Below are 15,976 nucleotides of genomic sequence, written 5' to 3'. Positions count from 1 at the left end.
ATTCACATTTATTTATTTAATTAATATGTAGAATGAATATAAAAAAATGATTTTTTTACCGTTGTAAGTTGATTGATCCAAGAGGTATATGGTAAAATTAGTAGGCAGGGAACTAAATTATATATTTTGAAATAGCGGAACCCAAACTCAAAATTCTAACCTCTTTTTATTAAAAAAAAAATCATATGTGAATCCGGGTATTTCACCATTCATCTTCTAATTCTTTGTAGAGAGTTAAATTAAAAATTTGAGTAAGACATCTTGAATTTCTCCCGACTTAATGAAAATTAACTCTCTTCATTTTATAATTTTATCATGGATAACTTAAGGCAGAAGATTAATTAAATCAAATTTAAATTCTAACTTGTTGACAAAAGATGAATATGATCATCCCAGCGTCTCATGCATTAGTCACAGGATTAACTTAAAGTTATATGAGAGTGTTTTCAACATAGTATATAAATTATAGAAGGCAAAATGAAAATTTTCCAACTATTTAATTATTCATATTTAATAACTCGAGTTGTTTTTTTTTTTATTCCATTCATTATTTTGCTCTATCGTGAGTAGAGGAATAAAGTGAGAGGGAAAAATATTGATGGTGATTTTTTTATTAATTATCATTTTAAAAATTACTCTAAAATAGGGTCTCCAAAAAAAAGATTACCCAAGATATTTTGTGCGAATCAAAGCTAAAATGGACTAAGAATTAGATGGAAAAAAAATTAAAAACAATAGTTTGGTTAAATTGATACAACACACTACGAGTCATGTCTAACATAACCCATAAATAAAGCGTTTATGAGCTTAGCCTCAAGAACAATCTAATTTATCTTTGTTTAACTACTAAATCGACGAGGAAATCAAAGATTGATGTGGTGCAATAGTAAAACACTAAAAAAACGATAAGAGAATTAGAGTTCGAATTTCAAATGCTTTAGATTAGATTGGGGGCTTGAACTTTGGATATGGAAGGGGTGAATTTTAATAGGCTAAGTAAAAAATTTAGATTGGACTAGAGCCCAGAACAACTTTGCTTAAGATCCGTCTCTGCTCTGGATTTAGCAAGTAGGCAAATCAAGAGGAAGACCTACCTTTTGGATTATCACTCGTCAAAGAAAAATCAAACAAAAGTTGAATAATCAAGGCAAAAATACTCTTCAAAAGTCATTTGCATCAAGTATAAAACTTACAAGAAGGTTTGCTTTGTTCATCTAAAAGAGACAAGTGAGCATTACTTTACTGGCCCTCCTCAGAGGCAGAGGCATACTGAAGAACTTGGCCAGTTTCAAGAATCTTGATCATCGCGTTGCGATCATCTTCGGATGATGCCTGATGCAGCAAATTGGTACTAGTTACCTCAAAGTTTGGCATTGAGGAGGACGAGGAGTTTTGGTCATATGTTTGGTGCCACTCCGGCTGAGGACTCTGCATAAGATGGTTACTGAAGTTCGGGTTGTTGTCGTTGGAGATGATCGGATGCAGAATTTGAGAGAAATCGGAGTCGGAGTTGAACGAATCACCGAAGAGCGGTGTCATCAGAACTGAAGGAAGATCACTTAGTACAGTGGCAGTTGGCTCAGTTGCTGCAACATCATATTGCATTGTTTGATCATGCTGCAGAAGTTGGTTGAGACTGTTGAAGTCAATCAAGTCACAGAAAGGTTCGGTCGGATCCAAAAGAGAATAGTTCGCGAGTTGTGGCCCATCTTTCAGAGGATTGTTGTCGTTTGGATAATCAGAAGGCGCAAGCAATCCTTGAAGCCAATTCGGTTGGAAATTCCCCGCGGTCTCAAGAGGAAAGTTGTCAATGGCACCAATGAAAGAGTTGTTTCCACTTGCATTCATCAGTTGTGCTTGTTGTTGTTGCTGCTGTTGTTGTTGGCTCAAATGATAAGACGGTAGACAATCATCCGCGATCCCGATAGTTTGGTGGTTACCATTTGCATCATGGAGTTCAGATGATGCAAGCACTCCTTGGGCCAAATCAGGTTGGGAATTCGGCACGATCTCGATACTTTGGTGGGTTTTCAGAGGAATCAAGTCATGACCCAGCACCAGTTTTGTCTGAGCAGCTACGAGAGCATGGTGGCCTGTGACTGCACTGAGCTTCTTGACATAAAGCTTATATTTCTGCGATTAGTCGCAACAAATCGCGTGCTTAAATCACCAATTTACGCTATAATAAAATGCTAAAAACACAAACTAATAACAATTAAAAGCTAAGAAATTAGCAAAAATCACCTGTAAATGACTAGAAACATGATCCAAAGTCAGATCGTCAACGTTCATGAGTTCGATTATTTTCTTGGGCACAGCCTCTGCAAGGAAAAAGAAAAAAGAAATGTGGATAACAAAAAAATGTAGCTTTAACACGACTCAAGGTGTAGGCCTAACTTCAATGCCATCTTAGATGATTAGTTATATAAACATAGTAAATTACCGTATCAATATAGACCTTTTTCCGACTAATTTTAAAGGTGAATAATTTAGTCCTACAAAAAATTTTCACTGATCACTAAAATAAATCTGAAAATAATCCACATAATAACCTAACGGTCTTATAATTCAAATGAAGACTTACTGTTCAATCCGAGCGTGTGAACAGTGGCAAGGAACTTGTGGTGCAGTTCCTCGGTCCACCTCAGTCTCTTTCTCTTGGCTTCCTTGGCACGGCCGTGTTCTGTCACTGTAGGGATGGGTCTGATCTTGTGTTTGTGTTTGTGTTTGTGTTGTTTGTCATCCGGAACCGGGACATTTAAAAATTGCTGCCGTTCATCTTGCAAAATGTAGATGTTGTCGGTGGATACGATCTTCCTCCTTAGGACGTGCGTCCATATGTTGCGCAGCTCCTGAAGCCTCACCGGCTTCAGCAAGTAGTCGCAGCTGCCGTTAGCCACCGCCTTAGCGATCGTTTCTCGCCTTTCATCTTCTGATACGACTGCACGAAAACAAAATGTTTGGTATTCGATCGGTTCGGTTATTTTGAATATACTAGCATGATCCATAAAGGAATGAGTTATATATGTTAGATCCAGTTCTTCTATATATCCAGTGTTAAGAAACTATTTTGAGAATGAATGCTTACTAATCACGGGTATGTGGAATTGATCATCGATGAGTTTGATGAACTTAAACCCATCGATGCCTTGCGTGTGCACGTCCGTTATGATCATATCGAATTGTCGGTCTCTAGTCCCTCTCAATATTCTCATCGCAATCGTAGGCCGAGTCGCCACCTCAACTAGAAAAAAAAATATATTAAAAGTGTTAATTAACACAATTCATTACAATATCAAACAAACATATTTTCAATAATTTTTTACATATACTCAACACAATTTATCTATATTGTTATGAACACATATATATTAGAGTAAATGAATAAAATATATTATGATACAAAATGATTTTAATCAATAATAATGTCTTAGTCGATAAAATATTTTAATAAATTTAGAAAAATGGCGATTATTGTTTTGTTCACCAAATATAGGTATTTGAAAATCTTTAAGGAGAGTGAAGGATGAAAGTTTTTAGCAAGTACCGTTATATTGACATCGAGTTAGGAGGTTCTCCAACGACTTGAGGCTCGCGGGATCATCGTTGACGGCAAGAACTCGCATGCCTAAGGGGAAATCGCTCTCGAGTGTCATGACCTCACGACAGAGAAGAGATCCAGCCGATGAATATTTACTTTTCTCTAGTGTTTTCGATCTTACAGTTTATAGATCGCAATGAAATATAAAGATGATGATGGTGGAACAAAACGAGTAGACAAATGAAAAAAAGAAAAATGTAGAGTTTATTTCGTGCATGCATCTATTTTTTGAGGAAAAAAGTTATTTTATACACTATAATTAATATTTATTTGTCTTTTATAATTTAGAATATTTATATTTCACCCTCTATGATTTATAAAATAGAAATGAAATATATAAAGATTTATCATTTTTTTTCAACGAACTTTTATGTATATACATTCATTAAATTTATTAAACACATGATCACATTAAATATAAAATTATTTCATTTAAAGCGAAAGTGATAAAATAAATAAAATCTTTCCAATTGTTTATACATTAAAAAATTAATTTCTAATAAAGTTTGCTTAGCTTGCATGTAAAGTTTGATTTTTCACTCGTCAATTTTAAATATAATAATTTAAATATTTATTTTTTAATAAAAAAATAATGGTAAAAATAGAAGCACTTACATTTTTAAAAAAAGGAAAATAGAGAGAACAAAATACAGAAGATAAAAATAAGAATTGCATTATTTTTTTATTAAATTGAAAATTTAATTTTATGATTATAAATGAAAACGATTGTTCATAGGTTCAATTGTCTTAATTATAAAATTAATTTATTGTGAAATAATATTATTTTTATAAAAATATTATAAGGTTTTTTTAATCAGTTAAAGTGGAAACTTTCTAGTAGATTTAGTGACACTCAATTGAATGAAAGGGCTGAGAGAGAAAAATATTTTTGCTCAAACTTCGATTAAATAGAAGTTTGAGTAATCCATAGGAGAAGTTTTCTAATCCATTATCTAATCAGTCATTAGCTACTTAACGATTACTTTAGACATATATTATGGTTTTTTTTTTAAACTAGTATCGGGTATCTACAATTAATCTAGAAATACTCGTAGTAGGTAGCTTAGCAGCTTAACATCTTAAGTTTGTCATCCTACTGAAAAAAAATATAATTATTCTATAATATGTCGAAGTTGTAAATTGAATTATAGGTGCTTGGGACACTACATGGACCCTCTACCATTGCACCTTAGTTCGAGAGCATTAGATATATTATGGCTTATTCTATACAAGTTCTTATGGATCATTAAATCTTAAGAGGTTGCTCGAATAAATTTCTAAAATCTCATAGTATGTTTATAGTTGATGTGGTAAGGACTCATCATATGGGGTCATGTCAAAGAAAGAAGAGTAATGAGAAATATAAGCTTGGTTACGTTGAAGGCCTAGGTCAATTGCTTATGACTTCTATAAAAGAGTTTAGAATAGTATGCTAGGAACAAAAGAATTCATATATCTCTATAATTACATATTAAACTCTTATAAATTTATTTTTTGACATTGTATGTATTAATGCGGATTCGACAAAGCAATCTTCCGGATGTCATACTCGGGATTTAGAATCAAGTTTTGTCTGTGCTCACGTATGTAAAATTTAAAGATCTATATTTGTTACGTGAAAACATATAACTGTCAAGTTTCGAGCTCAAAAAACATCAATTAGACCAATTTCGAGTCTCTGAATATTTTTTACTATGTTTTGTAATTTTAATATTTTGGGTATTTAGGTTATTTTTTGGCATCTTTGTCTTGCAATTAGATATTTGGTCTATTTAAGTATCATGTTTAATGTTTTAAGATACTTTTGATTTTTATACTATTTTTAATTGTCGTCTCTTTCTTAGAACAACCAACCACACTTAGTGAGATAAGACATGATTATTGTTGCTGTCTCCTTCTTGAAACAACGAGTTTTCCTTTTCATAGTATTCTTCTTCGAATCAACAGGGATTAGAAGTATTGATTCAAGTATTTGCACATGAATCAATCAATGAAGTCGATAGTTATCGTCTGCGTCAATTGGTAATAGAGCTAGGTTGATAATTATCGTCTCTTTCTTCATAAATGATGAGTTTTGTTTTTCTAGTTTCTGCTATTCATGTGCAAAATCAACATGGTTTAGAAAATTATTTTCGATATTCATGTGTGAATCAACAGATTCAATAGTTTTCCATTGCATCACACCAAGAAGACCGCAATGCATCGACAAAGCTTCTGATGATGATATGATTAACAATTCAAGGGCGAATTTTCTCCACCATGGGGAGAATGATGTGGGAGGATCTCAATATTTTTTTATTATTTTTAGAAGTTTTTGAGTTTTTTATATTTAGAGTATTTTTTGTATTTAAGTGTTTTTCTTGATAATTTATGTCTTTTATATTTTTGAATTTGGAATCTGTTTAATATTTTTAAACTTTTGAGTCAGAAAAGAAGAATCTTTTCTTGAATTTCTTTATTTTCTTTATGTCTTAGGGTTTGGAGTATATATAAATAATTAGCTGGATTGATGTAAAAAAAAATTATTAATAAGAATTTACGGTCATGTCGTTTCTTCTCAAATGTCAAATTTGGTTGTCTATCTCCTGACATTCTACTGAATCAACATAGTTATAAGAATCAATAAAACTAATAATTATCCGCTATATCAAACATCTTGCCACTGCACCGTAGCTCACCATAGCTAATATTAGATAGATATATTATGGTTAATTCTACCACTGCACCATAGCTAGCTAGCATTAGATATATTATGGTTGATTATATATATATATATAAAAATATAGATCCTCTACATTAATGACTCTCTAGTACAACCCCACGGATATTAAGGGAGATACATGCAGGTACACAGGCATTAGGTGCATGGTAGGGTAAATCCTAGGTCGTCATTTCCTAAGGATCGACCCTTGGCTATTACGCCAGAGATTTCATGCGTCCACCTCTGTGCTACGCCCTGGGGGCATAGTTGATTCTATATTTCTATATAAGTTCTTATGGATCATTAAGGGAGTGTTTGATAGAGCTTCTACTAAGCGCTTCTTAGATTCTAGCTATATAGAAGTACTTTTGAGTATTTGTGAATGTCAGTTTCTACTTCGGTTTCTTATCTTTTACTTAAAAACTGTAAGCAAGAATTTGATGTTTTTTTCTTGCCTCTGCTTTTTTGTTTATGGTCTAAAATTAAATATTGACATTTATGTCCTTAATAAATTTATCATTTTATATAACTGCCACCACATTTAAGACCTTAATAAATTTATTTTTTTACATAATTATCACCACCCTTCCGCGATATTTATTTTTTAAAATAATATTTTATATTTTTATATAATTTATATTTCTAGATTTTTTATACATATTTTTGTGTATTTATATAAATTTTGTCATTTTTTTTATTTTTATAAATTTTATATATTTTTGTTCATTATAAAAATAATAATTTTGATACAATATTTAAAATATAATAATAATTATATAACAAATAGTGTATCAAAATTATATTTAGATAATTAAAAAAGATTAATTTATATAGTTTAAGGATATTGTTGTCATTTAACTAAAAATTAAGCTTAAAGTAATTATTCATCAAACACTCCAACTTTATCTTGTATTAGTTTTTGACTTCTATTTCCAAACACTCCATACTTTAACTTCTCACTAACTTCAAAATAATCTTTATAAGAATCACTTTTAAATAAACAAAGCTCTTCGAAAGTCTTGAGAGGTTGGAGGTGTTAAATGCGAACCCTGGGCTGAGGTGGAAGATAGAGTCAAGAGGAGATGGCGGTCCAAGTCAAAGAAAGGTGACAGTCAAAATCCAGGGGAGGTGGTAGTCAAATGGTCCCCCTTTCAAGGGGATTGACTACTCGCCCATCGCAGAGGTCTCCAAGACTAAGTTGACCGGTCCTTAAGATCGGCCGAGCCTAAGAACCTAGTGCGTCATGCTGATAATAGGGCACTTGGCATATAGATGGTTGCCCTTGGGACACCCAAGTTTAGTAAGTCCGTCCAATAATATACCAGTCTGCCACAAAACCATCCGAGAATATATTCGTTCAGATTTCAATAGTCTAACTTTTCACTCAAAACACAACTGAACGCACCTTAAGACAAACAATATATGACAGGACAAGTATATGAGCTTTCACTGTTTGCCCCCCGTCCTTCTATATATGCGCGAGAGGGCATAAAATTGACTAAAGTTATGCTCCATATTTTGGCCTTCGTAAAGCATGCAGGGCAAATCTCAAAAGATATCTGACCGGGTTTTAGGAGTTTGAGTTGTCACCACAAGGATAAGTCCCCAAGCACAAGGACAATCGATTGATAGTTCTGGTCGGGCCTTTTAAGGGCCAATATCCCACTCTTTAGGAATGAGTATCCCTGCAAATGGTTGGTTGGTCATGGAACCACCCGAATCTGGGAGACTTGATTCTCCTTTACTATATCATCATATCTCTAACATCATATAATATACATATCAGGGTAGTCCGAAAGGTCGGCCAGCCTTACAGAACTCAGGGCTCCATTTATCACCCTCTGCTAATACATGACCGGTCGAGCTAAATATCCGGCCAAGATATATTCAAGAAACAACAATATTAGAGAATAACAACATTTTGTCAGAGAATATTCCTCTATGATAACATGAGCATTCAATAGAACATTCCTCAAAGGTTACTCTACACTTTTTATTATCCAACACATTATGACAGTATATTCCTTCAACTGTCTCATTTATTGGTGCAGTTATCACTAACAGTCTAATTCAAGTTTTGATGATGAAGTAGGTTAAGTTAGTTTCATAGTGATCTAACACTTTGACGAAGTGTGCAGGAGAAGTCCAGCTAGGTCAACGAGTCGACCTGATAGCTGGCACGACGTCCAGACTGGTCGACGGGCTGACCAGATGTCTGGCACAAAGTCCAGCTAGGTCAACGGGTCGACCTGATAGCTGACACGAAGTCCAGATGGGTTGATGGGCTGACCTGACGTCTAGCACGAAGTCCAGCTAGGTCGATGGGCTGACCTGATAGCTGGCACGAAGTCTAGACGGGTCGAAGGGCTAACTAGACGTCTGACAGGTAAGTGAAGGTAAGTCACTGGAGGGGAGTGACTGTGAGGACGCGTTCCCGGGAAATGAACATTAGGCGCTGATCCAACTTAGATCCATTTCGAAAATCTAAGTTGAGATCATGATTAGATTTCGGTCTCGAGAAGATGAAATCTAATTAATACTCTACTTGTTAATTATAATTGTGCTAACACTCTGTTTTGCAGAGTAATATAATTTGCATTTTGCCTCAGACTAACTCTTTCATGCAGGAGGACCTTCTGGAGAAAAGTGGTCCGAGCGCCCGAAATGCAAGTTTTATCCCCATCGCGCTTCGCCACGTGGAGCTTTATGGTTGGCTGATCTATGTCACACTCCAAGTGCCCTGAAGGGGCCCGGGCGCCTGGAGCATCCTATATAAGCAGGATGAGCCTTGGAGCAAAGAATAATTTACAACAAAGCCTTCCAAAGCTTGTTCTGTCGTGCTGTGTTTTTGCGACGCTGAAACTTCTCCTACACTGCGCTATTTCCTTTCTTTCTTAATTATTGTCGGTATTTAATCTTCTTAAGCATTCCTATACTTTCAATTTGTAAAAACTTATTCGAATTACTAGTGGATTGCCCAACGAAAGCACTCGATGAGTGCGGGTCTTAGAGTAGGAGTCGATCAAGGCTCCGAACCAAGTAAAAAATTACTTGTGTTAGCATTGTTCCAATTTCATTTTTTCTGCTATGTACTCGATCTTCTTTTCAAATTTGTAAATCGATATTCACCCCCCCTCTCTCCTCTATCGACTTTCACGATCAATATTATTAATGACATCAGTTAAAAAAAGGTGAACACACGAGTAATGGAAGATTCCTCGGATGATGATTATATGCCTCCCAGACTGTACATATTCTTTTATTCGACAATTTTTAACATCCAACATTCTTTGTCATCTTATGATTACAGAGGTTATAGAGCTAATATATAAAAGGAGGTCATCTCCGATGGCAAGGTACGCTGAAATACTCTTCATTACGCTCGCATACACTCTACCACTCATCTATTGTTCTACTTTCCGCTCGGGCAATACATTGACTTAAGCATCGAAGGGTCTTTGTCAGGAATCCCTTCCCTGATTTTTGAAGTTGACGTTCTATTGACTCATGATCCGGTGGTAAGGACGGGGGGACCCTCATGGGCGGAAGGTCAACGGCACGTGGAGGTCAAAGGTCAAGAGATTCAACCCTGAGACTCGGCCGACTGGACTAAGTAGGCCGATCGACCGGACGAAGCAGGCCGACCGGCCGTGAATACCCCCGCCAAATGAAAGACAACCCGACTAGGGGTCGGGTTTCCGATGCTCAAGGTAAAAAGGTTTCATGACCGAGTGAGCTGTCCATTCGGTCAGTGCACAAGGCAACAAAGGCAGGCAGGAGCAGTCTCATCCGAGCGTACGACCGAAGCAGAAGTGATATGCCCGCCGAGCGGCCGAACCGCTCGGCCCTGGAACAGACAGGAAGCGCAAGAGGACAAAGGAGACAGAGAATAACATCATCCTTGAGACGTCTGTCGCTGACAGGCAGCAGGGTTGGCGGCCGAGCCGTACACGAGATCATACGATGGAAGCTTCCACCGTCACATCCGGGATATGCTCGGACGATTACGGAATGGCGCCAGAAGTACTTTTCTGACACGGGCTCGTTAAGGTATGTTTGGGGAAGTTGCATGCATCGAGAAGCGTGCTCGTGCCTCCCCGGGGTCCTATATAAGGACCCCTAGATGTCGACGAAGGTATGTGCAAATCTTTACTGTAGCCACAGTTACGCTGCCTCTCTCGTTGCCTGACTTGAGTGTCGGAGGGCCGTCGCCGGGAAACCCCTCCCGGCTCGGTTTCTTTGTAGGTTCGCCGGAGATCTACACCAACAGTCGGAGACAGCGGAGCGTGCCACGTCCCCGGCGTCCGTCGACTCAGCGCTCGGACAGGATCAAATTGGCGCCGTCTGTGGGAACGCACCTAAATCCGAGCCAAGAAGATGGAAGAAGTCGGACGCCAACTTCTGGTAACGCTCTCTCCTGAGGAGCTCAAAGCACTCATCCAGGCGCGAGCAGCAAAAATCGTGGAGCAGCAGCAGAAAGCTCAGGCCGAGCGGGTAGCGCAGCTTGCGACATCAGCCTCGGGGGCCCGAGCACCACCCGAAGACAGGCAGGAGCAGCTCTTAATATGGGGGCAAAATAAGGGACCGGCCGACACCCAGATGGGGGCGCCGCCCGCCCTGATACCTTTTCATCGGGGTCTGTTCCAGACGCCCTCGGAGGTAGCACAAGCTAATCAAGACAAGGGATCTTCATCGGACGAAGCACCCATCCGTGACGTCAGAAAAGGAAAGGCTGTTAGGACCGATGGTTGCGGCTAGAGAGGGGGGGGTGTGAATAGCCGACCCCAAATCTTCGTTTCTTCCTACGATTAGGGTTAGCACAGCGGAAATAACTAAATAGAAAGGCAAAAAGGAAAGATCAAACCTCAAACTCGAACTTGACGATGTAACGAGGTTCGGAGATGAAACTCCTACTCCTCGGCGTGTCCGTAAGGTGGACGAAGCCTATCAATCCGTCGGTGGATGAGTCCCCGGAAAACCGGCTAATAAGAACTCCTTCTGGGTGGAGAAACCTCACCACAAAAGATTGCAACAGCAATATAGAAATACAAAGAAGAGCAAGAACAAAATACACAATGAATGTACAAATACTCGCTTGCCTTCTCGTCGACTGAAGTCCCGGATGAAGCACCAACTTCACGGACGAATGCCAACAAGCAACTCAGTCAAAGAAGCTCACTTGAAGCTTTGGAGCTCAGCAAAGCTCAAGAGCTTTCAGAAGAACAGCATGTTGGTGCGGGTAGCACTAACGGTCTAACCCAGGTTTTGATGAATGACAAGTAGGTTAAGTTAGTTGTGTTGTTATCTAACACTCCGATCGAGTGTGCAGGATAAGTCCAGACAGGTCGACGGGCTGACCGGATGTCTGGCACGAAGTCCAGCTAGGTCGACGGGCTGACCGGATAGCTGGCAAGAAGTCCAAGCGGGTCGACGGGCTGACCGGACGCTTGGCGAGAAGTCCAGCTAGGTCGACGGGCTGACCGGATAGCTGGCGAGAAGTCCAAGCGGGTCGACGGGTTGACCGGACGCTTGGCGAGAAGTCCAGACGGGTCGACGGGCTGACCGGACGTCTGGCAGGTAAGTGAGGTAAGTCACTGGAGGGGAGTGACTGTGAGGACGCGTTCCCGGGAAGGGAACATTAGGCGTCGATCCGGCTTAGATCCATTTCGGACATCTAAGTCGAGATCGTGACTAGATTCCGGTCTCGGAAGGACGGAATCTAAGTCATACTTTGCTTATCGATAAAACTGTGCTAAACATTCTTTGCTGCAGGGTACATTTGCCTCGGACTAACCTTTTCTTGCAGGAGAAGGACTTTCTGGAGAAGAGGGGTCCGGGCGCCCGGAAGGGATCCGGGCGCCCGGAGGCAAGTTTTATCCCCAGGACGACGTTGACACTTGGAGCATGCTGGTTGGGAGTGTTACGTCACATTCCAGGCGCCCGGAAGGGATCCAGGTGCCCGGAGCAGTATATAAAAGAAGCCCCAGGCAGGAGCTTCAAGATATCAGTCTTCTGAGAACTCTAAGTCCAATCACTCTGCTGCTCTGCGCTCCAACGACGCTCACAAAGCTCTGACAACTCACTCCGGCTCTCCTTCTTAATTTATTGTTTGTCGGTTAGCTTTGTTTTCCTTCTTTTCATTAGCAATATTTGTACGTAAATTGTAATTATCCGAATTGCTAGTGAATTGCCCAACGAAAGTACTCAAGGAGTACGGGCCTTCGAGTAGGAGTCGTCACAGGCTCCGAACGAAGTAAAAATCAACAGTGTTCATCTCTTTACTTCTTTACATTTCCGCTGCGTTTTAACTCGAGATTTTCGAATCGATATTCACCCCCCCTCTATCGAATCCAACGGTCTTACAAGTGGTATCAGAGCAGGTACCGCTCTGATTTGGTGCAACCACCAATCAGACAGGGGGTGAAATAATTTTTTTTAATTCCAAACTGATATTATTATCTTTTTGGAAGATTTTTTTCGTTGCATTTAAAATCTAAATTGGTACAACACCAACTTAGAGCTTCTATTTTTTTCCGCACTGCTAATCCAAGATGAAGTCTTGGGATTTTCTTTTTCCAGTTAATTTAGTGTGTGCAGGATAAGATGTCTCAACAAGAAGGAATTAGTACAATTCCCTCTTCAGATGAGTCTTCTCGTTACGATTTCTCCGAAGAGCATGAAATGAGTGTAACACCACTTGAACTCGATTTTCGCTTTTATCTCCCACACTACTTACCCAAGACCTAAACAATTCATTTTTTCTTTGATTTTCTTTGGTGCAAGTGTTGATCCAAAACACTCTTCAATGTGGGTTTACTAAAGAGAAATTCAACCGGGCCGAACCTTTCAAGAATGCGAAGGAACTTTGGGATAAATTGATTGAGCTGCACGAGAGGACCAACAACGTAAAGGTAACAAAACGAGATTTTTTATTAAATTCATTATTTAATATAAAAATGCCAGAAAGAAAAGCCACCAATCAGCTACAGGATCAAAGATATCCTCAACGGTCTCCACCGATATGGCCACCAAATGGAGAACCGAGACTTAATAAGGTACGCGTAAATGCTTTTCCGCGAAATAATTTGTGGGCATCAATTGTAGATGCCTACAAAATTTCAAAAAATTTATCTAAATTAAAATTGGATGAACTCTTCTGTGAATTAGAACTTCATGAGCAAACTAACGCCGGGGTCGAGAAAGGTGTAGCTTTATTTGCAGGTTCCTCTAAAGAAAAGAAGAACAAACTCGAATCTGAAGAAGATTCCGATCAAGACTCTGAAGACGAAGAACACCTGGTGAACCTGGTAAGGAAAATGTTCACCAGGAAAAAGAGAAGCTTCAGCAAACAGGATCTTTAGAAGATCAGTTCGCCAGCCGACTCAAGAAATGTCACATGTTTCGGATGTAACAAAAAGGGGCACTACAAGAACGAATGCCCAAGATTGAAACTTGACAAACCAAAGTCAACAAAGAAGAAAGCCCTCAAAGCAACATGGGACGATTCCTCCTCAGACGAATTGGAGGGAGAAAGGCAAAAGCACCAAAGTCACCTCGCGCTGATAGCTCGCGAAGCTGAAACGGAAGACGAATCAGAGGAATCGGAAGACGGGTCCGAACCCGAATCGAGCCACGAGTCCGCACTCGTTTCCGAAGGTTCCAAAGAGGTATACCTAAACTTAAATCGTAAATTCTTTAGAATTATCTCGTGTTTAAATAAAAAATTAGTTAAATTGGAAAATGAAAGTAAATCTCTTCTTGAGGAAAATCAAAACCTCAAGGAACAATTAAAAAATTCGAATCCAACTCAAGACCGAACACTTGAGGAGGAGAATTTATCATTAAAAAATGAAATTAATAAGTTAAAAGAATTGTTGGAAAAATTCACAACAAGATCTAAAAATTTAGATTTAATTCTAAATAACCAAAAGGCATGCTATAATAAAACCGGACTTGGATATAAGTCAAATTCAAACAAAACCTTTAAATCATTATTAACCCAACACAAAGCAACTAAACAAGCTTGGGTCCCGAAAGCGTGCTTAACCTCGCAAGTAGGACTTAATCAATTCTATGTACCTAAAGATAAAATACATTATAATAAATCAGATCAAAAACTAAAATATAAATTTAATTTAAAATCAAAACTCAAAACTCAACAAAACTTAGATTATCACCAAGTTGATTATAATTATAAAAAGAATCGACACAAACCCAAAATCTAAATTAATGGCCAATAATTCAGGGGGAGGCTCCAGAATAGCTGGCACCTCCAAAAGTAACATACCCGACAGGGTAACCCAAAACAAACCAACCCGACAGGGTAATTAGGATTAGTTAAAAAGAGACCAAGTTTAACTTGACTCATGGTACTGGTGAAGTTTTTGGATGATAGTACGTTAGGGAAGCTTGGGCATCGCATGTCTAGAAAGATATGGCTTCGATCTGGTGCATTTGGCCAAGTGGAACTGACCGAAGCTACCCTTAAACGAATCCTAACCAGTTAGACCAAGATTTAGTACTAAGTTCCGTGGATAGGACTATTCGGAAAACCTCGAAAGGTTGGTTACTTCTAATGATGTCCTTGTGACTCACCAAGCTTAGAAGTTTATCCGAAGAATGCCTATTTGTGGAAACCAAAGCTAAGTCTGAATCTAACACTAGTTAAACCGAAACTCTATAATCAAACCAATTTCATCTCACAAAAACCATAGGTTTCCCTGATTGATAATACAGACCGGGTGAGATGAATTAGGATTAAAAATTATTTTCAAAATTTTCACTTAAAAATTTGTTTTTAAACTTAAAAATTATTTTCAAAATTTGTTTTTAAACTTAAAAATTATTTTCAAAATTTTCACTTAAAAATTTGTTTTTAAACTTAAAAATTATTTTCAAAATTTTAACTTAAAAATTTGTTTTTAAACTTAAAAATTATTTTCAAAATTTTAACTTAAAAATTTGTTTTTAAACTTAAAAATTATTTTCAAAATTTTCACTTAAAAATTTGTTTTTAAACTTAAAAATTATTTTCAAAATTTTAACTTAAAAATTTGTTTTTAAACTTAAAAATTACTTTCAAAATTTTAACTTAAAAATTTGGTGTTAAACTTAAAAATTATTCTTAAAAATTTGTTTTTAAACTTAAAAATTATTTTCAAAATTTTAACTTAAAATTTGTTTTAAACTTAAAAATTATTTTCAAAATTTTAACTTAAAAAATTTGTTTTAAACTTAAAAATTATTTTCAAAATTTTAACTTAAAAATTTGTTTTTAAACTTAAAAATTACTTTCAAAATTTTAACTTAAAAATTTGGTATCCTAGGACCAACAACTTTGAATTAATAGGATATTCTGACTCAGATTATGCCGGATGTAAATTAGACCGCAAAAGCACAAGTGGTGGATGCCAACTACTTGGTCCATCCCTTGTCAGCTGGTTTAGTAGAAAGCAACACTGTGTTGCACTATCTACAACTGAGTCAGAATACATAGCTATAGGTGAATGTGTTGCACAATTATTATGGATGATGCATACTCTAAAAGATTTCAACTTAAATATCACAAATGTAAAAGTATTAATTGACAATATTAGTTCAATTAACTTAACCAAGAATCCTGTGCATCATTCAAGAACCAAACATATTGAAATTAGGCACCACTTCATCAGAGA

The 15,976-nt window shown here is 37.4% G+C and overlaps 1 protein-coding gene across 1 annotated transcript; it reads right to left on the bottom strand.

The window, feature by feature from the left end:
- Window positions 1–1,239: 1,239 nt before the first annotated feature.
- On the bottom strand, window positions 1,240–3,656 carry LOC122044231 (two-component response regulator ORR23-like). The gene is made up of 4 exons (XM_042604755.1): window positions 3,548–3,656; window positions 2,585–2,941; window positions 2,245–2,321; window positions 1,240–2,133 (listed from the first exon to the last, which is right to left on the bottom strand). Exons 1-4 carry the CDS (start codon window positions 3,654–3,656, stop codon window positions 1,240–1,242), a joined length of 1,437 nt encoding a protein of 478 aa, XP_042460689.1.
- Between the last annotated feature and the right edge of the window lie 12,320 nt (window positions 3,657–15,976).

The sequence above is a fragment of the Zingiber officinale genome, chromosome 2A (genome assembly GCF_018446385.1).
Source record: "Zingiber officinale cultivar Zhangliang chromosome 2A, Zo_v1.1, whole genome shotgun sequence".
Classification (NCBI taxonomy): Eukaryota; Viridiplantae; Streptophyta; class Magnoliopsida; order Zingiberales; family Zingiberaceae; genus Zingiber; species Zingiber officinale.
Note: the sequence above shows the minus strand (reverse complement) of the source record. Positions and strands in the feature narration are given on the sequence as shown.

What these genes read in the sequence shown, in the direction of transcription:
- LOC122044231 (XM_042604755.1), bottom strand. Translation starts at nt 3,656, where the DNA reads ATGACACTCGAGAGCGATTTCCCCTTAGGCATGCGAGTTCTTGCCGTC. An exon ending in TCACACGCTCGGATTGAACA is followed by an intron (nt 2,322 to 2,584) that starts GTAAGTCTTCAT and finishes TTTTCCTTGCAG; the next exon opens with AGGCTGTGCCCAAGAAAATA. An exon ending in ATGTTTCTAGTCATTTACAG is followed by an intron (nt 2,134 to 2,244) that starts GTGATTTTTGCT and finishes GACTAATCGCAG; the next exon opens with AAATATAAGCTTTATGTCAA.